Genomic DNA, 23,965 nt, shown 5'->3' on the forward strand with positions numbered 1-23,965 from the left:
ATTATTTTTATTAATGGATGTCAAATTTCTCTTCACGGCAGATTTGTTTTGATTTTCGCCCTTTAGGTGTTCCATTCTAGGCACATTTCTCATACTGGCTCGGGTCTCCGACAGTGCTTTATAAAACAAATACGACATGCTTTTATCAGACAGCTCCTGTGTCTAGAGCACTGTCAGGCACCAGGGGAATCCTAGAATTCAGCAGAGTCTGGTAGAGGTTAAGACACCAACTGAGATCATTGTAGCACAGTCCTAGAGGTTGATCGAGGCTGAAAAAACGTACAGTGGGAAGTTGGAGAGCTGAGTGTTAATTTTTTCATGGAAGTGGGCTGGGCTTGGACCGCCAAGGATTGGGGAGTTTAGCTGGCAGAGGGGGAGAGAATGCATTCCAGGCATCAGGCGCAGCCCAGAGCAGAGGCATGAGAGGTTAGGCCTGAACCACAGTGGCCGCTGTTGTGAAATGATAAAGCTCTCTTTCTGTTCACGCAGCTAACATCACATGTGCTTTACTGGAATTCATGTCACACGGCGTCTGTGGCCAATCTAGCAGATGACCCAGGGAGAAGCTCAGGCCAAACAGTCCTTCCAGCCACTGCCTGCAGTGAGGTAGAGCCCACCACCCATTCCCCTTGGGGAGCTGTCATTATTAGGAAGTCTTTCCTGACACAAAGCTTTGCCCACTGCTCCCTTCCATTCGCTGCCGCCTGGGCCCCCAGCCCCTATCCCACACTATAGGCCTTCAGACACTCAAATAAAGCTGTCATGACCCGCCTTGCCCCAGCCTTCTCAAGGCCCTTCTCGTCACTCCAGTTTATCAGCATCCTTAAACTATGTCATGTCCGGAAAGGCAAAGAATACTACAGATGGGGTTTGACCAGGACAGAGATGGAAGACATCACTCCATGTTCCTGGAGGCCATGTCTTGGTGCAGGCCAAGATTGCCTTGGGGTTTTTTTCTTTTTGGTGGTCACAGCACATTGCTGATTCATATGGAGCTTGCAGTTCACTAAAACCCCAAGATCTTTCAGTATCTATCCATATATATTTAACTTTGTGTATGCATTCTATGGATTATATCTAATGAGATAACAATAGTAAATCACTTAGCACAGTGCCTGGCACATAGTAGATACCACAGAAATGCTTATTCCCTTTCTCAAATATGCATTTATACGTACATATACACACACACACACATAAAGATTTAAAAAAAAAACAGAAAACATAACTGGCACCTCTTCCTGACAATAACATGTGGGTTAAGTAAAAAAAATGAGAGGATGGTTTTTGATACATCAAATGGGAAAGTTGATGATCCCCTCCAGCCTTCTTCCCCTCAAAAACACACACGAGTTTGATGTTATCTGTCTCTTAATCTGGGAATCAGATTTAATTTGTGAAATTTAGTGCTTTTCTAAAACTGGGAGGAAAAAAAAAGAATTCCATCAAGTATACCATTATGTGCTTTATTAAACCTCCACATAAGAAACTGTACTTAAAGTATAAAAAATTGTGCTACAGAATAATAAATCAGGATCCTTTTACATACAAGCTTTCATAAAAGAGTCATGAAGAAATGTATTATTTACATTGAGATTATCTGCTGGTGTGTGTAGTAAAGTTTAAATTAGATGCAAGAAATTTTATCTCGATGTGCACCTGCCTAGTTCCGTGAGCCATCCTGAACTGGTATTTGCTAGGCAGATTGGTTTACAAACATTTCTTCTGTCCCTTTAAATATGACCAAACAGATGTCGAATTTGGTGTTCATACTGAATGCATTTCTTCCTAATGCCTGTGGGATATAAAAGATGATGATTAAGTCATCAGGCGTTAGGTTCTAAATTAACATATGCATACCACACTTGAGCTAAGAAATGATCAAGTACCCATTTCCAGATATTAAAAATAGCATTTACAAGCCAGCAAGAGTATTTAAAGGATTGCTTTTGCAACTCAACATTTTTCTCATACCTTTGAAAATTCAATTCTGGCCAGATACTTGCAGCTTCATAGCTGTTTGTTTGCTTATGTTTGAGTTAGCTATGCAAGATCCATGAGCATAATCATAAAATACTTTTACTTAATTAGGCGCAGTCAACATTTTTCTTCTGACATGGCGCTTTTCACCTTATGTCGACTGGACAAAAGCCTGAACAAACACGGATCTTGAAGCAAAGACCTCTGACGGTTTTAAATCCTGGAGTTATCAATTAAAAACACCAACCCAATGAGCCGCTTGAGTGGAAGCAGGGAAACCACCAGCAGGCGCTTTGGCGGACGGCTATCCGGCCACCCCAGTTTATCCGAGTCACTGCGTCCCACTAGGGTCTCCTGGTGGGGAGAGGGCTTCTTGTGGATGGAGCCCGGAGACTAAAGGTGACCTTGAGCAAAAGAGATGGGGTGATGGAATGTGGTCAAAAGAGAGGTACAAACCGTTCTCAGAAGGACGGCAAACTATTAGCCACGTCAAAGACTGCCACAGATTACCAGTAAGGAAAATGCAAAGCAAAACAATGCCGAGGTTCATGTCAGCCTATGGAGGGCTAAAAGAGACGGAAGCATTCTGGAAAGCACTTTCAAGTGATGGTGACCCACAGCGCCTGAAGCGTCTGCAGTCCTTGACCCGGAGATCCTGCCACCAGGCATATGCCCCTCGAGGTCAAAGGCAGAAGAGCCACATATGCACCAAAATGCCCAGTGCAGCACTTTTTGTGGTTGCAAAGAACCGGAAACGAAGTAGGGACCCCCAACTGAGAAACAGCTGAACGAGCTGCGATGCAGAAAGGTAATGGCATCAGGAATGCTGAATCTGAACAATTCAGAGAAACCTCGGTACATTTACATAAAGCAGTGTAGAGGGAAGGCCGTCACCCAGCATTCAGTAAGCCCCTGTGAGGTGCCAGGTACCGTGCTGACCACCAGAGCCAGAAAGAAGGGCTCTTGAGGAATCTAATGGGGCAGACAACATTCCCCCCCCATTATGGACAAACAAGGTATCTAGGAGAAAAGCGGGGGGTGGTCCCAAAAGGAAGGCACTGAGATTAAGGAGGGCTGGGAAAGGCCTCTGGCAGAAGGAGGGAAAAGCCAGGAGGTAGAGATGAGGCGGGACAGTGTTCCAGGCATGGGGGACAACCCGTGGGAAGGTCCAGAATCAAGAAACGGAGGGTCTTGTTTGAGGAACAGCAGGAGGCCAGTGGCGCTGAACTGCAGGGTAGATGGGGGAGACTAAGGTGTGAGACAACCGGGAAGAATAAGAGGCCGGGTTAGGGGCGGCTGTAAAAGCCAAATGCAGGAATTTATATTTGATTATGGAGGCAACTGAAGTGAGCAAAACTGGAACAGAGCCCTGAGCTAAACAGAAGTAATGAAAATTAATCACAGTAATTGTGATGACCAAGACTGGCCCCACAGAAAACAGGGAGAAAATGTACTTCTCTACCTTCACGCCTTGCCTTGGCTGCACTTTTTAAAGCTCCCTGGGTAGAGGAGGAAAGCACATAGAAATCAACGGGACAGGACCCCAAAAGGCATCACATCACGAGCTCCCTCTGTGACACCACGGCTCTGACCACATCTGGCCTACGTCCCCGAGACACTCACTATCAAGAGGTTCCTTGCAAAGGAGCAGAAGCAGGACTGTCCCCTGCCTCCATGGACGGGCGTGAAAACTGGCCACACGATCCGGTGGAGCCAGGAACACACAGGGAGGAGCAAGCAGTGTGTAGGCAGAGCTGCCTGTGTGAGAACACACAAGGGCCAAGCACCTCAGCAGCCCACCCAACTGAGGAAAAGAAGCTGCGTGCTAAGGGGCAGAGATCAAGAAATTTGCTGTCAGTGAGAACCATCCCCCCATTCTGGCTTCACGCATTGTGTGGAGAGGTTCGCTAATAGTGAATGTTACGATTTCCCTTTACTCAGTAACCTCTCTTTGAGGTTCATTCAATCCATATGGACCATGCAATCAAAATCCTGGTAGCTGTTACCCACTGTCCTTCAGGACACCCCCTTCCTTCCAAAGTGAGTTCTGTGCCTGCCTCGCTGTCTTTCCCCCTCAGCTCCTTCCCTCACGTGAGGGGGCTTCCACATAACATACTGAGATTCTCTCCGACACTGTCCTACTTCACCCAACCCTGGCCACACACATAAGATGGTCACATGCCCTTGATGTTGCCATCACTCACAAATGTTCCACTTTCATGAACTCTGAAATGCCCTCATCTGATCACAACTTACCGCATCTTATCGCCCCTTCTGCCTTGCATCCTGTTATCAATCCGCACCATGACCTCCAATCCTTCGACCCTTTGGTTCTCTCCCAGGCCATCACCCCTGCACTAGCTCTTCTCTGCCTTTCCTCGTCTTTACTCCTTGGTGAACCAGTTCAAGTATATACTGTTTTCATCTTGACTCCATATCACTGACCTTCTGCAGCTAAGCTTCTGGATCCCCCCCACCACCATCTGCTACCTTCACTCTTACACATGTGCTGCTGTCATAGCTGGAAAAAATCATGAAACTGGATTGACTAGATCCACTACAGATGTCTTACAGAACCTCAACTGAGCCCTCATTGCTATAAGGCATCTTTTTACACTTCCTTGATCAACTTTCTCTTCCACTCACACCAGCTCTTCCAGACCTTTTTGTCCTTCCTAAAACTTCCCAGAATTCCCTCTCCCCTCCCAACCTCTCAGCTGAAAAAATGGAGGCTGTTGGGGCAGTGAGGTGGCGCAGTGGATAGAGCACCGGTCCTGAAGTCAGGAGGACCTGAGTTCAAATCCGGCCTCAGACCAAACACTTGACACTTACTAGCTATGTGACCCTGGGCAAGTCACTTAACCCTAATTGCCCCCTCCTAAATTGAGGCTGTTCATTAAGAGCTTTCTCCCTTCCCCATTACATATCATCCAGATGCCAGTGTTCTGTCACTATTTTCTTCTTGACTCTGTCTCAAATGAAAAGCTGACCCTCTTCCTTACCTAGGCTAACCCCTCTACATGCACAACGATCTCATTCCATCCCATCTCTTCCAGGAGACTGCCCCTTTTGTTACCCCCCTCAATTATCTTCAATTTCTCTGCCTACTGGCTGCTCACATCCCTAAAAAACAAGAAACTTTCATTTGTTCCCTCCATCCCTACTGGCTATCATCCACCCCACACTGCTCCTTTTTTGTGACTCAACTCCTAGAGAAGGTTTTCTACAACAGATACCTCCTTCACTGCCTTTTCCTTCAGTCTGGCTTCTTACCTCATTATTCTTTCTCCAAAGTTACCAATGATCTTTTAATTGCCAAGTCTAACAGCCTTTTCTCACTCTTCATTCTCCTTGACCTCTCTGCAGCCTCTGACCCTGTCAGTCACCTTCTTCTCGATAGTTCTTCTTTCCAGAGTTTGGTGACACCACTCTATCCTGGTCCTCCTTCTACATATCTTACTGCTCCTTCTCAGTCTCCTTTGCTGGACCTTCTTTCTGGGCCCTCTTTTTTTTATCCCCCATCTATACTATTTCACATGGTAATCTCATCAACTCCTATGGATTCAATCATCATCTCTTTGCTGATGATTCTCTGATCTCTTTATCCAGCCCTAATCTCTAGTCTCTCATCTCCAATTGCCAGTTAGACATTGTGATGATTTCCTATAGACATCCAAAACTGAACGTCTTTCCCCCGACCCCTCTGCTCTTTCCTGATTTCCCTGCCACTGACAAGGGTGTCAGGTTCTCAAAACATGAAATAAAATCAAAGATGGGTTTTATGTCATGCAGGTTAAGATTGTTTTTGAAAAATAAAAATCAACAGTCTAACATGATATGCCTTTAGGGAAGCCATCCGGCACTTTGATGATCACCAATTCCTTTGTATAATACCGTATTCATTCACAAGCCACACGTCCAGAGTTTGGTCACAGAACTGAGGTCACGTACTGGAACATAGTTCTCAGTTCTGTCTCAGGGCCTCCCTATTGCCTCCAGGATCAAACATGACGTCCTACTTGGCTTTTAAATGCCTTCCTAACCTTTGCCATTTTCTTATACCTTACAGATACCCCCCACTACGGCTTCCCCATTGACTGGCCTCTCTGCCATTCCTCCCATCTCCTGGCCCCAGGCCTGGAATGCTCCCCGTCCTCTTCCCTAGCTGTTGGCTCGTCCTGGCTTCGAGTCCCAGTTAAAACCCCACCTTCTCCAAGAAGCTTCTCCCAATTTCTCTTCATGCCAGCATCTTCTTACTGGGGCTAGAGTTTGCATGTTGTCTCCTCCCATGAGACTGTAAGCTGTTTGCCTTTCTTTGCATCCCTCACACTTAGCAGTGTCGGACACACAGCAGGTACTAATAAATGCTTTCTCATTTGGCTAAGGTACTTCTCCCATATTCTTTATTGTTCAAAGACCTGTGACGGTGGATCCAGCAGGCCTCTCTGGATCCTGGCATGTAGCTCATCTGGGTCTGGTAACCTGAATGCATCACGGCAAAACCAGCGTGTTTCATGGTTTCATCAAGAACAGGTCACGCAGACACTATTTGCACAGAATTCAGCACAGTATTGACAAAGATGGGAGGAAGCATGGCATGATGACAGTTTGTGTGAAAAGGATTCGGGGCATGAGCAGACCATGATTTTAAGAGCAGTCAAAAAGTTAATACATTCTTGGGCTGCCTCACAAAAGTTGTGCCACAAATGAAGATCACAGTTCCAAGGAGGCCCTGCCTTGCTCCTGTTGGGAGCACAGTGTTAAGATGTAGGTGTCCCATTTTAGGACGGACATTGAGTGACCAGGATGGGGAGGGAGCCTGGGACCACGTCACACGAGGAATACCCGAAGGAGATGTCCATCATCGGCCTACAGAAGGGATACCAAAGGAGTCCCCAAGTACCTGAAGGGCTGTCCAGAGGAAGAGGGACTGGGCAAGTCTGGTGCCACGTGGCAGGGGTAAAAGCCGCAAAGGCAGGCCTAGGTGCAACAACTTCCAGATCACTAGTGCTAACTAAAAATGGAAGGGGCTGCCTCAGATGACTAGTGGGTGAGCCCAGTTAGGGATGCTGTAAGCCTAATTTCTGGTTCTGGGAAGCGCTGCAGCGGGACTGTTGAGGAAGATTCCAACTTAATTCCATGTGAATTTCCTAGCACAGTAAGACAAGTGATGCAGCATGGTGTAAGGGGGAGAACACTGGCCTCAGGAGATGTGGGTTCAGGTCCTGTCTCTGACATATCCTAGCTGTGACCCTGGTCTAGTGGTCTCACCTCTTAGTTCTGCAGGCAGCTCTGCAGAGAATGACCTGACCTACACCAGTCAAGGTCCTTTCCTTACGGGGAACTTCGTATACCAAGAAGTCACAGGCCCAGGCCCTCTCTCTGTCCTACCGTGATACCATCCTCCCCGAAGACAAGATGGCGACACAAAGCCCTCCACTGGGAATTGAGCCTCAGACTAGAGGAGAGTCCTGGCTGCTCACGACCTGTCCGACGTCACTTCTCTGGCCCCATGAGGAGTCCACTAAGACTGAGATGACAGTCTCCCTGGAACCTGCCCAGTATGGCCCTGATTGGGAATGGGTGCTGCTTGGCTGGGCGCCACACATTAGGGGGGACACCACACACTATCTGATCTTGTCTGGTTTTGCCTTTTCCCCTAGAGTGAGGATTTGGCTAACGTTCCTTTACAATGCATTGAAGTATCTGAAGTTGGCCACATCAGAACTGACATTCATCTGCATCGAGTATTCTTAACCAAGCACCCATGAACTTTTTAGAGAAACATTTTAATATCTATTTCAATGTAACTGTTTTTGTTTGTAATTCTATAGACTGTATTTTGTGCATTTAAAGACAATGTTCTGAGAAGGTGTCCATATACACCACCAAGCTACATACACAGAAAAAAGGGTAAGAACCCCAGTTCAACATGGAAGTCACAGACATTTCTTTCTAAGAAAATTTCCATTTCCCGTAATTTACTTTACGAACATTTTAAATGACATTAACCTTGCTATTTAGAGGCAGATATTTCAATACCACATTAGCAAGTGTTATTGAATTTTGCTTCAAGATTGGACTGTAATGCTATCTCTTTGGGGAGGCCAAAACAGGTCTGTGGTAGGCGGAGCTCAAACCTGCCCCTCACATCATCGTCTCAGTCTAAGAGGTGATACCACCCATATCTTAGCATAGGCTTTATGGTCTGGCAACCTTAGGTAAGAATAAAGCACCATTCAGAGCGGAGCAAAAGAAAGTCAGAAAATTAAATTATACGTCTGAAGCCCAATGAATCACTATTGGGAGCTGAGCTACCACTAACAAGTATGATAAGGCATTAGATGATAGAAGGCTTTGCTTAATCCCCTTGCTATGTTTCTGATACGCCCGCTCCATCAAGAGCTCACACCCAACATGTGACCTGGCACATGGGCAGCTGCTCACAACTCAGACTGCTGTTACCATTCAAGTCCCCCTTTACAATTATTCATGAGAAAGTTGCCATCTCTGAAACTGGTTGGTATTTCTCAAGGATGTTCTTTCTGTCTCTGCTGGACACTTGCTCCTACCATAATTTCTTACATAAAACTCAACAGAACAGCACTAGCTCAATTAAAGGACAATACCTATATTTTCTATTTTCTAACAGAAAATAAAAATAAGTGATAGAAGCAGTTTTCCCATTTAAACCAAAAACAAGGAAATTTTGTAGAATTTAGCCACACAAGCAAAATGTTACCTCAGTTAATAATGGATTTGAGGAACTCATAGCTGTTGAGATGACCAAAATCTGTGGGGAAAAAAAATATTAAGTGATCAAAAACTAGAAGTAAATATTTCCAATTAAATCAAATTACAATTAAAACAAATAAGCATTAATTAAGTGCCTACTAAGTTACAAGCACTGCTAAATGCTGGGGATAATCCTTCCCTTAAGGCGGAGCTCCCAGTGAAATGGGAGAGGCAGCTGCTAACAACTATCTATGCAGACACCCTACAAACAGGACCAATTGGAGAGAACCAAGGGAGGGAAGGAGGAACTAGGATTAAGGGGAATCAGGACAGGCTTCCTGGAGGAGGCAGGACTTTAGCTGGGACTTGGAGGAAGTCAAAGGAGGAGCCAGGAGGGAGCCAGAAACCGGTTACTAACACGATCTTTGTTTCTGAAAACGTGCAGTTGGTTGGCTCACCTGAGCAGGTCTGGGAGGGTCTACCCAAACCCTGCCCACTTTCTTCTATAAATGAGAAGGCGGCTTTCCTTGAGAACATCCATAACCACAAACTCCAGCCCTCCCCCAATCCCCCATCACCACTCTGGTGATTAGCCAGGCTGGCCCATTAATCAGTTAATCGGCGGATCAAAGCAGCATTTATTAACTGCCTACTGTGTGCCTGGTGTACACGACACAAAGATGGGATAATGAGACATTCCTGTAAACTTGCAACCTAAGAGAGGAGGGAAAAAGTGCCCCCAGGTCTAGGTAAAATACAAAAAATAAGGACAGTGTCATATTTGGGGGGAATCAGGACAATTTTATGCAGGTGTCATCTGAGCTGACTTTGAAGGATAAGAGGTGGCAGGAGTGAAGAGAAGGGTGTCCCAGGAATGCTGTGCATGGGCGGCAGCCGGAGGCTTGGCTGCAGTGAGAGGGAGAGGTGAAGACAGGCCAGAATCAGGGGGAGAGTGAAAGGCTCTGCTCACCGCTGATGACCACTAAGGGCATCTAGTGGAGAGGACACATGCTTGGAACGTGGGGCTGGGTTCAGTGCATGGTCGCTGGGGTGTCCAGAGCAGAGAGAATGCCATATGACTGAAGAACATGGAGATGTTGGGGCTGGAGAAGCCTGGGGGAAGATGTGCCGGAGCTTTCGGTTTTGAGGAGGTGTCAAATGGAAGCGGGATGAGCTGTTCCCTTTGGCTACAGGAAAAGACTAGAAGCAATGGGCGGAGTACAAAGAGTGGTCAAGTTAGGTTTGATCTAAGGATCAGGGAAGGGATGGGCACTGGCTCCAGAGAAGGAAACTCCCACACCTGATCCACAGCCCAGAGCACTGAGTGGCTAAGGGACTTAACCAGGGCAGCCTGGCCATCATGCCAGAGACAGGATTTGAATCCAGGTCTTCTTGGCTCTCCATCCACCACACCATGCTGCCTCCTTCCTAATAAAAACCATCACCAGCTGGAGGGGTCAAGGCTCTCCTGGGAGCTCTCCCACCACCGGCCAGATGCTTGTGGCGATGAAGCAAGGACTCTTGGTGAGTTTGGGCTGATGCAGATGGCTGCCAAGGTCACTTCCAAACTCTGATTCTGGACAGCCCAATAAGTCAGTTCAACAGCGCCCCTCCCTGGAGCAGACGCTGCAAAAAGACACCAGGCTGGCCCTGAGCTGAACAGGAAGGACGCAGCAGGGTGGGGGCTTTGGGGAAATTGTGCAGCACTGTCAATGATCCCAAACTGCTCCTTGAAATAAAAACCCATCTTTTAAACCCTGGGGTTCTCCTGGTACTGCTCCAGGGCAGTGAATCACAGAATATCACTCTGTCCAGTGAGGACAAATACAGGTGACTCCCAGGGCAATGGGAGAGGCCTGTCATGAAGCCTAATGATTGCATCCAGGAAGGGAGGCCCGCTGCAGAATGCCAGACAAACAGCCCCGAGCCCAGACTGGTACCTGCCCCCTGACCGGATCATCTCTGGAGGGCAAGAACAAGACTCCCAGGGCATGGGAAGGCCTGGATGGGTGGGATTTCCACGGAAAGAAAAGAGACCCCACTTTGAGGAGCTCCCAGATTCGTGAATTGTCTGGAGTGATCCACACTTACACTTCCATAGAGTTAATGAAGTAAGGAGGACAGGCATGTACATTATTTTAGACGTTAAGGACAAGCGCAGGCCTAGAGTAAGAAGGCATCAAAGGCCAGGAAGCTAATATTAGACCAGATCCTAATGCACCTCGGAGGAGAGTACCTTAAATGCAATCAGCAGCACTAAGGTCATAAGCTGTTGGCACATACAGATGCTCCTTGAAACGAAATAAATTATTTTTATCACACTGGCGAAGAAAGGAAGTGCTGGTGAGAATTTCTGCAAACTCATACTTTTTTTTTTTTAACTCATGACGTTGTTTTAAATACAAAACACCAACTGAAATGGGTTGTTTACGTTTCAGATTATATAACAGAACCCTACTGCTTAAGGCAGCTTCTGTTACACAGAAGATTCTCCATAATCACTTAAAAATATAAGTCAATGTTATGATTAGTCTTTCACCTTTTGGGGGTTAGATGTCAGTCCACACTTGAAATGAGAAAATATGCCTTTTTAGCTAGAGTTCAGAAACAACTTTTGGGCCGACTGAGCCTCCTTGAGAAAAGAGGATTTAATAAATCTTGTCTCAGCTTACTTGCTAATTAAACCACGGGTGGAGTGACTGACTGGCATGGTGAAGCCTTGCCTGGACCGAGCTTTGGAATGGGACTGATGGCTAGCTAAAAATGGTTCTGCATATTACCGTGAAGGTAGACGATGCCTCCGGAAAACTAGGCTCACCAATGACAAAAACACAGCCGCTCTCAGAGTTGTGTCTCTACTTTCTATTACATCACGGCTGAATTTAATCAACGTAACTCATGTGAAAATTCTCATTTTCCTCTGGATTGGTCTCCCTCCTTTATGGTTTGAATAAAAACAAAATTTTTTCTTCAGTGTGAGGCCTGAAATCAATCCAATGTCTTCTCCATTCCCCTCCCTACTATTAATTACTATGCAACCCACCAGTTTAATGATGTACCTTTCATAAATATGTAAGCTGCCAATTCCACCAGAACTTGTCTAACCTTTCAAAGTTTTCTTTTTTTTTTTTTTTGGTGGGGGGGAGGAAGGGGAGGACAGAGGGAGGACAAGTTCTAGTACTCTATAACATTTACAGAGCTAAAACAGGAAAAAAAATGTTCACCTGTCGGGTAATATAAAACCAATCTTCTCCTAAATGTAGCAGAATAATTTTCTCCACCTCAAGCACAGTTAAAGCCTTCAGTCTATTCATTACTGTCTTTTTATAGTATTTTTATTTAATAAAACCTATTAAGACTACCATACAAATCTCTTTACTTATGCTTTTATCTTTTAACTGATCAATTTTTATATTGCTGACATCCCTTCTTGCCCATCTGCTCATTTAAACATTCATAGTATCTGAGATATGTCTCTGGAGAAAATGTCGGTAAAATTTGTTAGAGCTGGCAAATGTGTGCGAGTCAGTGATAGCACATGACGAAATGCTTCTCACAGAATCAAATTTGTTTCTGTAGTAAGCAGAACTGTTTAAATGTTATTTATTTTTATGTTTCAAAGAAAATATATTGTGAAGTGCTGCATTGATTTAATACGCACCAATGTCTGTGTACACGCTGGAGAAGGAGAATTTATGAAAGCTTTGCACAAGCCCTTTAATTGAATTTTCCAAATCTCTCACCACACACAAATAATCAATACCTTCTGCAGAGAAAACCAGTCAGAATTATTACGGTCTTTCTTTTTCATTTTGCTGTCATCAGCACACCCCCAGCACCTGGGTAGCTGCAATGCCTGCGGAGCACTTTGTTTAGGCCTCTCCTACACATAATTGTTGCTAAGTGGGTCCAACCCGACAGTACTTCTCAGAATTATTTACTCATTATTTAAATGATCAAATGATGTTCCTTTTTAGAAAAAGAAACTGAATATGGCAGAAATTACTGAGTAGCCCCTGAATATTAATGGACCAGTTTAAGTATTTCATTAAACCCGTGGGCAAATTAAAGTAGTCATTTTTAAATAATCTGTACAACTGTTACAAAAACATTGGTAAACCGAGTGCCAGAATCAGAAGCCTGCCAGTCGTCTCTCTGGGCTCTGGCCGAGGCCAGCAGACAGACGTGAACGTACACTGAAGGGTCAGAAAAAGAAGACTTTCATTTCTCTTCTCCAAGAACATGGAATGTAAGGACATTAGAGCAGGATCTTTTTTGTTGTTTTTCCCCAAAAATTCATCTTTAAAACTTCAAAACAAGGCTTTTTTCAACTGAAACACATCTTTGGGACAAGACTGTAGACTAATGTACACATAAAAAAGAAACAAAGAGTCATCTTATGGGAATAAAAGTGTGTAGCTTGGAGGCTGGATTTTTTCCTCCAAGGAAGGCTCTGAGTGGGAGAGAGAGTCACACATTTTTAAGTTAAAGGGGAAAAAACCCTACTCTATTGGGTGGTGGAAAGAAAAGGCGATATTCAATCCACAATATCGTCTGAGAATAATGGAAGAATTTGGTCATTTAAAAATCCTTCCACCAAGCCTCCCTTTGCAACATAAAAAGAACACAGCAGACTGTGAAAACATAGACATTTTGGTTCCGACAAATTTTTGTCAAGCCTAGACCTAGAAATTCTGCAATATTTTCTATAGTAAACAGCTGAAACAGTCAGGCTTTCTTTCTTTTTTTTTCTTTTTCTTCTGGAATACTGTTTGCTATCAGCACACAAAGTTCAGCCTTACATTTTCATTTAAAATATGCATAACCTAACCTACACATATCTTCTCAGAACAGAATAAAATGTGTTTTGGACTGAAGCTCATGGTCTAGATTTCATCTCTTGGCAAATGCTGTGCAGTCTGCTTACACTCTAATCAAAAACATTTTGTTTATTCTAAGTGCTAGTCACGGACAAACAATGAAGCTACTTTTTTATGTCCCTAACAAAAACTGAATGCGCCAGATGCTGAAGAATGCTGCCCATTGACCAAGGAATGTTTTGTATCGAGTTGTTTTAAGTAGAGGCTGTTTATGTAAAGTAAATAAATTTCATGCCTTACCATGTGATGATAATGTGACATTCCATCTGTCTCAACCCACAGAATGGGCCTGGGTTTTAAATCTTCAGCATAACTAATTAAAAATAATTATGAAAATCCACATCCAAATCCAAAAGTCAAAGAACCTTTCATTCCACTGTTGGCCAAATGGCCACAAAGTTAACATTCTTGGGGAACATGGAGTCAGGAGTACTTCCTACTGTACTTTATTAAAACAAAGAAAGGACCCTTCTTTGAAGCAAGTTTCTATTTGGAAGTGAAATCCCTTCTATTCTGGGCACTCCACATGCATCCCCAATCCTCACAAAATTGAATTCATTCCATTGTATTTCTTCACTCCGGTAAGAAGATTCACATTCCCTCTAGCCAATGTACACACTTCATTCGAATGAACTGGGAAGTATCTACTTATCTGAAACAATAGTCTCATTTTCCTCATTTTCTTCTTATTGATGATATGAGAAATGCGACTCCCACTGAGCAAAATAAGATCAGTAATGAAATGGACATAAAATCCTAAAGTCGAGGGCCAGGGGTAGGAACTCTCCTGATGCTGCTGATTCCATAAATATTTTACAAGTGCCCTCCATAAGCCCATGAAAATTCTAACCTCGCTGGATAATCTTTGAACAGTGAAAACAATCATGTATTTATTTGGGGCTTCACAATTACGTTAAATGGCAAAACCCAATATATCTTGCTAAGGCTGTCTAATTTTTATAATTCTCAGTACTATCAAAATTCCTGGAATCCGAAAAATTAGCCGGTATTTCCCCGTGTTAACTCTTGAAACCTTTAATGGTACAGTAGAGAAAAGAGATATCAAAGGAAAATGTAAAAAAAGAAAAAGCTGGAAGCAAGCACCAACATGAGATTAGGTCAAAGCTGATCCTTTCCGAATCTGGGTTAAAATTCACTTAAAAGAAACCTTGCCTACATTTACCTTCTTCAGATCTGCTGATGTCTGACACTGAGAGCACAGGTCAGCGACAACCAAAATGGCAGACCCGCTACCCCTTCACTACCAACAATACACAAAGTTGGGCAAAAGAAGCAGTGAGTTCAGAAAGGCAGAGACTTCTTGTGCTGCCTCTGACCAGGGCACCACCCAAGAACAAGGCAGAGAGTCATGAGAAATATTTAACCGTATTAGCTCAGAGACGGGAAAAACAAGCTTTAACCCACCTCTTCGGGGGCATCGATTTTCAAAAAATATCTGAAAATTGAGAGGCTGCATACATCAACCCGGGGAAAAGGAGGAGCTGTTCTCTCAGAAACCCAAGGGGAGGCCTTCAGAACGATGTGTGGATACAGTTTTTCTTTGCTTGTTGTTAACTTCAGCCATCATGTGCCACACAATGAATCCATGCTGAGAAGTTTTTAATCACAACTCAGATCACCAGATCTTCGTAATGTTTTAGGGATGGAAGAGGGGGAGGGGGAGTTATTTATACATGTGAAAATGCCCTCCGCAGATGTAGAAGCTGATCAACAACTTGGAGACTTAAAACAGGTCCTCAGGGGAGTTAAGTAACTCGCCTCCTGTCACAAAATGGGCACGAACCAGGTGGGATCTGAACCCAGGACTTCCTGGCTCAAAGACCAGCATGCTGACAAATAAACAAACAGCGCAGCTCTGTCTCACAGAAAGAAACCACTAAGTTTAAGCGAGGGCCATCCGCACTTAACACACTGGCACAGGCTCAAGCTAACTTCATCAAAGACACTAAGCCACAAAGGATAAAGCCAAGAAAAATCACTGGAGATTTCTGAGGTAGCAGGAACCGTGTAGACACAAGCTGAGAAAACTCAACTTTGTGTCTCAGAGTGGGAAACACTCATGGGCAAGAGAGCGGTTGACGGAACGGCGTTAATGACTTTTAAATCTCCCCAACGCTGGTTACAGGTGACTTTCCTGGCCTTTGTGGGTGACGAGCACCAAACCCCAACAAACGGGGGCCCTGGGGGCTCTGATCATCTGTCTGCTGGGTGACCAGTTCTGCCTGTTTCTCAAAAGAAAAAGGCTCAATTAACGCCACAAACTCAAAGTTGTGCTCAAATGACATAAGAGTGTTGTCCAAGGGGGAGGTCTCAGGCCTCAGCTTCTCTCCAGTTTCTCACAGGAAGTTCACAGCCTTTCCCAGGACACGTGGCTCCGAAGGACTCAGTGGGGATGGATCGGAGGCGCTACCATACACAAGAGAGGACAACAAGACACCCTTACCTCTTGGGAAATGTTTCAGTGTTTCCTTTTTCAGCTGTTCCTGTTTTCTTACTTTCATCACTGAAAAATAAAAATCATCTTTCAAAGTTAACATTCACCAGCTCTCCGGTAACCCTAAACATAAAGAGCAGCTTTTTCAGGAAAAGAAAGAGAAATCACACAGAATTGCAGGCCTAAGACCCATAACCTTAATACACATCCCTTCAGGGTTTCCTAAACCAAGTTAGGCCTGGGACCTCTGGGGCTTGGGAGAAGGCCAGACACAGGAGACATGGTCTGGGGGACTGGTGGTCTTGGAATCCTCGTTGGATCAAGAGGAGCTGGGAAGCCTTGGGCATAAAAAGAGGAAATTAAAACTGTTTGCATCCTGAAAAAATTTGCATGAAATAAGTATTTTTAATAACTGCATATGTGATATTTTAGATGGAAAAATATCACCAGCACTGAAATTCTTTCATGGAACCCAATTCACAGGATGATGATATTAACCTACTAAGCACCTTAAGGTGTGCAATTTGTTTTCCATTCATTATCTTCCTTGATCCTCAGAACGACCTGTGAGATGGCTGTCACTTTCCCAATTTCTCAGACAGGAAAACTGAGGTTTCCAGATCTTCCATGACCCAAGGGCAGGAGGCGGGGCAGCATCAAGGGCTCCTCTAGTGCTCTTCCCAAGCACTTTAGTAAACACCCACCACACAAGAAATGGCCTTCACTATATATAAAAACCTACGGCAAGTTTTTCAGTCTCACTCTTTGGAAATGCCACGGCTCTACTGAGGAGCAGCTAAGTGGCTCTCTCTCATTTTACCTGGAGTCACAGCATCCCTGCCACCACTGAGGAGTACAGTAGTGGCATCAATCATGTTTGACTTATTTAAGAATTTTAGCAAACCAGAAAATATTAAATCCTTCCCCAAATGGCTAATTATAGAAGGACCATCTTCTTTTGCACAAACTGCAAAGCTTAGGAAACAATTTGGAAAAGTGCAGAAAGTGTATCTGCTCCACTTCTGCTCATGAAAACTCCCCAGTGATCATTACTCAGTTCTCTGGTCTTCCGCACTTGGCTTCTCAAATCCAGTGACGTACACGAAACACCGATGAGATTTTCCAGCTCTGGCCGGCCCAACAAGGCCTGAAACAAAGGGGGAGGATGTTAAAATTCTGCGTTAAGCCTGTGTGCTGGACATTTTATACAGTGTTCTGCTTGGCCAAACAAAAAATCCTGTTGCCGTTTTCTTCCTTTGAAATTGTAAGCTCTTCATTGTTAAGGAAGGAACTGCCCAAAGGGCCGACATATCCCAAGCACAGCAATGCTTCAGGGGAATTCACTGACCACTCATGAAAGGCCTCTGCTGTGGGGAAGGCAGGCCTTCCTGGAGCTCACAGCACTGACAGGATCACAAAGCTGCTTTAAAAAGCACTGAACGCTGCTAATACAACGGGACGTATAAACTGTGTTATGATGGTGCTTACAAGACGCGTACAAGTAACTACTGGAAAATGTATCACTATCAATGAATAAAAGAAGGACAAACTACTTATTATGTGAGGTCAGGAGAAGGAAAGATCTGAAAATCTACAACTAGTTAAATGTCCTCAAATTTCTCTTAAGTTTTCAAAAAGTCAATTTTATTGGGGAAAAAACCCCAGGAAATAAAAATGGTAAGTTTCACAGAATTGTTTAAAAATCAAGTGAAAAAAATAAAGTTGTCATTATCAAATGTAATGAAACATAAGCAGTGGGCTGAACTCTCATTCCCAAAACTCTGCTAGATTTAGTTCTCTTTTGATAACACGCAGGAAATTTTTTTTTGCTCCTAGTATCATGATCAAATTAAAATGTCAGAAAATAATAACCAATAAAAAGACACACCTGTAAACGTTTTAAACTTTTCCATGTTTCTGTGAATTTTTCTAAGGAGCTGTCAATTTTATAGAGTAATATCATGATGCTAGAAAAGGGAAAAAAAAAACACAAAAATTACACGGAGCAGGATTATATACTTAAACATCTTAAGTCATTTTCACAACTTTTAATAATCCTTCCTCTTTAGAAATGATATTAGATGTAGCCTCCTAGGGTTTTTTGCACAAATACGAGTTTCTTCACTTCTCAGCACCCATCCTTTTTGTATGACCTAGTTAAGATGCTGGTAGTTTGCAATCTACCAACTGCATCTGGTGGCACAGTGGGGTAGAGCACTGGGCCTGGAGGAAGGCTTGAGTACAAATCCAGCCTCAAACACTTACTAGCTGTGTGATCCTGGGCAAGTCATTGAAGCATTGTTTGCCTCAGTTTCCCCAAATGTAAAATGTGGATAATGAGTGCACATTGCAGGTTGTTGTGAGGATCTAAAGAGATACTTGTAAATCACTTAGCATAGCGCCTGGTACACAGTCATCACTATAGAAATGCTTATGATTCCCTTCCCTCTACTGACCCCAGGACAACGCCTCCTTCCTCCTCTCATCTCAGTGACACTTCCCAGTCCCCTAACTACTCAATTCCCTGACTTACTACCCCATTCTGTCTTCGCTGCACATAGACACTGCCATGCCTGGATCCTGCCTTCACACACGGGTGTTCATGAACCCCAAAATTTCTTTATCTGATCATAACCTTTTATCATTACATCTTTCCTCCTGGCTTACGACCCCTAACTGTTCTTCATCCTCCCTGTGACCTCAGATCCCTCCACAGTTCAGTTCAATTTTTAGCGCATGGCCTCCCCTATTAGAATGTAAGCTCCTTGAGGGCAGGAACTTGTTTTGGCCTTTCTTGGCTGCTGACTGCTGGCACACTGGCTCAGCGGTGAAAGTGACCTTGCTAGCCATTTTCTCATAGATACACCTTCTCGCCCTCCCTCTGTCTCACTCAGTAGGACAGGTGAAGGCCAGCCTGTCCTCATTCCTCTGAAGTCCATGCCTCCATGCTGATACCCATCGATCTTTTGTGGATCCTCTAACAGTCCTACCATGGCCATTGCACCTTAGGTCACCCTAAAGCCTCCAATCCTCAGCAGAGGGCTGAGGCGCCTGAGCCGGAGGCTGAGGATCCAGAACGCTGGCATCAGGCCGGCCGCAGCGAATGCCTTTCTGAATTGTCCTGGGGGCCCACTCCACTCAACTTGTATTCACCAAAGTCACCACACACCTTCGTCATTGTGTATGTGAGTGTGTGTACAAGCCAAATTTATGGCTGAAGGCTATTCCTGAGAGATCTGGAGAGATCTCATTAAAAACTTCAAGACCCCAGCGGCTTCTGGGGAACTTCCGAATCACAGTTAGAAGTCTGCTTCTGGTTCCTGAATCATGGCTTCTGATAAGAGCGCCACGAGGGCAAGGGAAGCCCCCTCGTGTGGTCACTGTTCCTCGGCTCCTTCATCCCACACGTCCCGCACCTTAACCCTGCATCTGTCCCAAGCTTCAGCTCCATCTAATGAAGGCGACAACAAGCAACACCTACGTGCACACAAGCTCCTACAGAGAGAATAAGAAGGAAGGACCTACCCGACACAGGGAAGGCACTGGAAGGAAGAGGGCTTGGGAAAGGCTTCCTCGAGAAGCTGGCACACAGGAAGCGTGTGATGAATGCTTGTAGTTAGACTGAAACGGACATTTTCTGGTGATGCAACAGAAGCATCACCCTCTTTTAGAGACATAAAAGATTGAGTACTTGTACCTTTTAAAACGCTGCTGAGCATCCCAGGGTGCAAAAGGCCGTCCCTTTTTGAGGTATGATTTTGTGATCTAGAATGTTAGCAAGGGCACAAGGGGGGCCTTCCAGTGACCTCACTGCGTGGCCTCCCACCAGGCACCACCCCCTGCTCGGCCCCTAGGTCAACCTCCTTCCTGAAGGGATCTTTCCAACCTAACCATTATAACTCGACACATTTTGTCTGTTAAAGTACACAACTGAGACAAATCTTGGCTGTGATGACATAGTTGCCGTAAGTGTATTACGTAACACATGCCTACCAAGGTGGTTTACGTGTTTTTTGGTCAGAAAAATACCATCTCTTTCCACATCCAGAGAAAGAACTACGGAGTTTGAATGCAGACTGAAGCATACTATTTGCTATTTTTTTTCTTCTGTTTTGTTTTGTTTCCTCTTTCTTGTGGTTCCTCCTATTGGTTCTAATTCTTATTTACAACATCACTAATGTGAAAAATATGTTTAATAGGAATGTATACGTATAGCCTATATCAGATTGCGCGCTGTCTTGGGGAAGAAGGCAGGGAGAGAGGAGGAGAAAAATTTAAAACTCAAAAGCTTATGGAAGTGATTGTTGATAAATCAAAATAAATTAATAAAAAAAAAGAAAAGAAAAAAAAAAGAAAAATACTATCTCTGGACATTGGTGAAATATACCTTTTTCAGACTCCAAAAGGACCTTGACCTCACCAGAAATCAGCTTTTAAAATGATGCTTATGGAAAATGCAAAGTCACTATGATTATGTTTTCTGCAGCAGCAGATGGTACCAACGGACGAAATGCCAATGGTAGTGTATTATACAGTTTCCTCTTAGAACATAAAGTGTATGGAAGATCACATAAAATATTAGTGTGTAGGTGTTTGTTTATAAATGTGCTTTATTGGCGTGAAACTAAAGGCTTCCCTTTGAACAATTTTTTAAAAATCCAATGCAAAGTAGTAGATTTCTGTGTTAAGAGAATTCTGACAATCCTGTTCCTCTTTAGATTGTTACTCACTTAAAAAAGAATGCCACACGTTTAGTACGCAAGCACAGCTTCAAAGGACAATAGGACTGTTTTTTGTTTACAGTCAAGCAAGAATCATTCCACTTTTCTATGATGACATGGAGATTTGAGAATCTGAAAATTCAAGTATTAAAAAAGGCTGCATTGTTAGATAGCTCAGGAGAAAGTATGTTTATATTTTGACTGGATTAGTTAGATAAATTTATTTGAAATAAGTGAATGCATCTCTGCAATGGAGCCATTACTGGTCATGTGGCCAGGAGCCAGTTAAACACCCTCAGGCCTTCATTTTCTCACGTACAAAATGGGGATAAAAATGTTTTCACCTTCTACCTACTTACATGTCTTTGGTCAACTACAGAGTGCTACACAGGTGGGGCATAATGCTTCCCTAGGAACTATCCTTAAGAAGAAACACATTTTGGATTTATTTGAATCGATCAATAGCAACAAATCTCCTCTCATCATTGACCCTCTGTGAACTTATATTCGAAATCTGATTTCTATTTCTCAAACTGCAGCTCCATGAAATAACAATCATGCACCACCTCAGTCCCACTGTCTATCTGGTCATTCTAACCTGGCAAGGATAACCTGAGGTTATCTGGCCCCATTTCCCCACCTCTGGACTAGAGTCTAATAAAAGCAGCAGTTCTTAGCCTTTTGTGTCCTGGACTGTTTGGGCATCTGGTGAAGCCTCAGGACCACTTCTCAGAATCATGTTTTTAAAGGTCTGAAGTTTATGTCTTTGAAGGAGTCTCAGGTAATTTTGATATATGGATAAGAGACACCTTATTGAAGAAAATCCTTTTAAAAAAACAGTGCTGTACTCTGTTGCCTGGATGCTTAACCCTCCTGAGTGTCCTGGAGCTCTCAGTACAGTCTTGTGAAGCTTATGGACCCCTGCCCAGAATCATGTTTTTAAATGAATAAAATAAAATACCCAGGATTGGAAAGGAAAACACAGATTAGTGAAAATACAGATGAGATTTTCCCCCCATCCAATCAGTCAGTTAATAAGCATTTATTAAGTGCTTCTTATGTGCCAGGCTGGCATGGGGTAGAGGTAATATTGCAGGACTCTTCAGTCTTTTTTATTTTAAATCTTATGACCTATAAGTAGAGGGATAATAGGTCACTGGTTGTGACATGGATAGAAATCCTGGCTGGACCACCTGCTACCCGTTTAACCCCAACAGTAACTGAGCCTCGATTTCCTTTTCTAGAAAGATAATTTTGGGAGCAACAATGACAGTACCTTCCATACCACTAGTCTTACTTTCAGCCACTGCTTCTGGGGAGAAAGGTCCAGCCTTCCCCACCAATTGCCAATGACTGCCACTCACAGGGCAGGCCAACCTAGATGAAGCAGCCAGGCATCCTGAAGGATAGACAGGAGGTAGCATGTGCCAGGCATAGTCCACCATCACAATCCTCTTGGCCACCGTCTCCCTTTAGATCCTGACATAATGAACCCAGGACCCTGAACCCTAGGGCCTTGGGAACACCAATGCTTCCAGCCCAGGGCCCCCAGCCATCATCCTGGGAAGCATAGAGATGCAGCCTGGTCACTGCTCCTGCAGAGGCTGCAGCCCCGGCTACTGGAGACCCTCAACAGAAAGTTCTTGCCACTGATGTCCCTGGTTCTGTTCACTGGTTTAACATCAGAAGCTCACGTGATTTTGTCAGAGGAAATGACATGAAACAAGAGGCTGGACCATCTGCCTTGCTACAGTACCCTAAGGACCATGGAACCTTCCTTTCCACTGGACCCGCAGCTGTTGTTTCGACCATCACCTCCCACAAGAGCCCCTTGAGAGCACAGACTGTCTTTACTTTTCTACTTGTCTCCCCAGCACTTGGCATACACACAGGAAGAGCTTCATTCATTCATCCATTATCTCCTTCATTTATAATATCTGTCTTCTTGCCTTGTGGAAGGAGGAGGAGATTCAAAACATCAAACAAGAAAATGAATGTTAAAGTACTTTACAACTATAAGAAATGGGAGCTATTATTTACTGAGGAGAGTTATCACTTATATATCATTTACTCAGAAACCAAGGTTTTTTTACATTGAACCAAAACTCTACTTCATTATAGCTCCTCCTTCTCCTCATGGTTAACTGGTTTCGCCCTCAGTCGATAACAGCTCATCTTAGTTTTAAACTTCTGGTTTTACTGGAAGTACGTTAATGCATCACTTCTCCAGGCAACACATTGTGAGATTTTCTGCAGTCAGTGCCTTACTCCAAAAATAGCACAGGAAGGGCAGCAGTGGTGAAGATGCTGGGTTTGCAGAGGCCTTTCAGCTTCCTCACAGGGCCCTCTTTGCTGTCCTGGATGCACTGGGAGCTCTCTCTTAAAGCCCCTCGGCTGCATCTTAACATTTCTGCAATGTAGAGCACATGCCTTCCCCTCCAAGTAAGCCTCCAGAGAAGGCTCTTCCTCAGGAAACCTATGCGAGCCACAGGATTGAGATCTGGGACTAGTGAATCTCAAAATTGTAGTAGCTATAACCTAGGAGGTGAGCACATCAAAATAGAATACAATCATGGTATTTTTCTTTTCTAATGGTTAAATTTTATTAAGAAGATAGACACTGTTATTTTAACAAGGCTTAATAGTACCTAGCCCTATGAGGAAATTATTTCTGTTACGTTATCATTTCCACAACAACATCAAGTCTTCCCAGAGAGAGAGAGAGATGGCGCCGTTTCTAGCAGACTTACTCATCTTTGTCCTCTGCTCGAGGCTGCCCTCTTCTGGAGAACGCGTGAGGCTGATCAAGTTCCATTTGCCCTGTGAGACAATGTAGAAATAGAAAGGACACACATTCAAAGGAAACCCGTAAGATCAAATGAAGTTTCCAAACTGCTCATAAAGCTGCTGGATTTCCTAAGGGAAGAAGGAGAACTTTTCTCACAGGCACCGATAAATGTCAGCAACTCGCCTGACTGTCCTTTTCCTTTCACTCCTGCTCCAAATGGATTTGTTCTTTTAAACAGATACCAAGGATCTTCCCTATGGCATTTCCACTGGAATATTCATTAAAGAGAAAGCTATTTTGGAACACACTTAGACTGACCAGGACCCTGCAAACATTAATTTTCCAAAACAGGAAGATCTCAGAATTAGCCCTAGACAGGGCCTTAAGACATCCTCAAGCCAGCCTT

The 23,965-nt window shown here is 44.0% G+C and overlaps 1 protein-coding gene across 1 annotated transcript in view; it reads right to left on the reverse strand.

Moving 5' to 3' along the window:
• Positions 1–1,460: 1,460 nt before the first annotated feature.
• The window catches only part of ITGB3BP (integrin subunit beta 3 binding protein), a 56,641-nt gene continuing 34,136 nt past the window's right edge, over positions 1,461–23,965 (reverse strand). The window contains exons 3-8 of the mRNA XM_027852853.1: positions 23,522–23,591; positions 17,939–18,017; positions 17,104–17,197; positions 16,060–16,119; positions 8,723–8,773; positions 1,461–1,795 (exon numbers count right to left, since the gene is read on the reverse strand). Coding sequence (XP_027708654.1) covers positions 8,724–8,773; positions 16,060–16,119; positions 17,104–17,197; positions 17,939–18,017; positions 23,522–23,586 — 348 coding nt within the window. The 5' untranslated portion in view covers positions 23,587–23,591 and the 3' untranslated portion in view covers positions 1,461–1,795; position 8,723. The remainder of the gene's footprint in view (positions 1,796–8,722; positions 8,774–16,059; positions 16,120–17,103; positions 17,198–17,938; positions 18,018–23,521; positions 23,592–23,965) is intronic.

The sequence above is a fragment of the Vombatus ursinus genome, unplaced genomic scaffold (genome assembly GCF_900497805.2).
Source record: "Vombatus ursinus unplaced genomic scaffold, bare-nosed wombat genome assembly UNPS02009824.1, whole genome shotgun sequence".
Lineage (NCBI taxonomy): Eukaryota > Metazoa > Chordata > Mammalia > Diprotodontia > Vombatidae > Vombatus > Vombatus ursinus.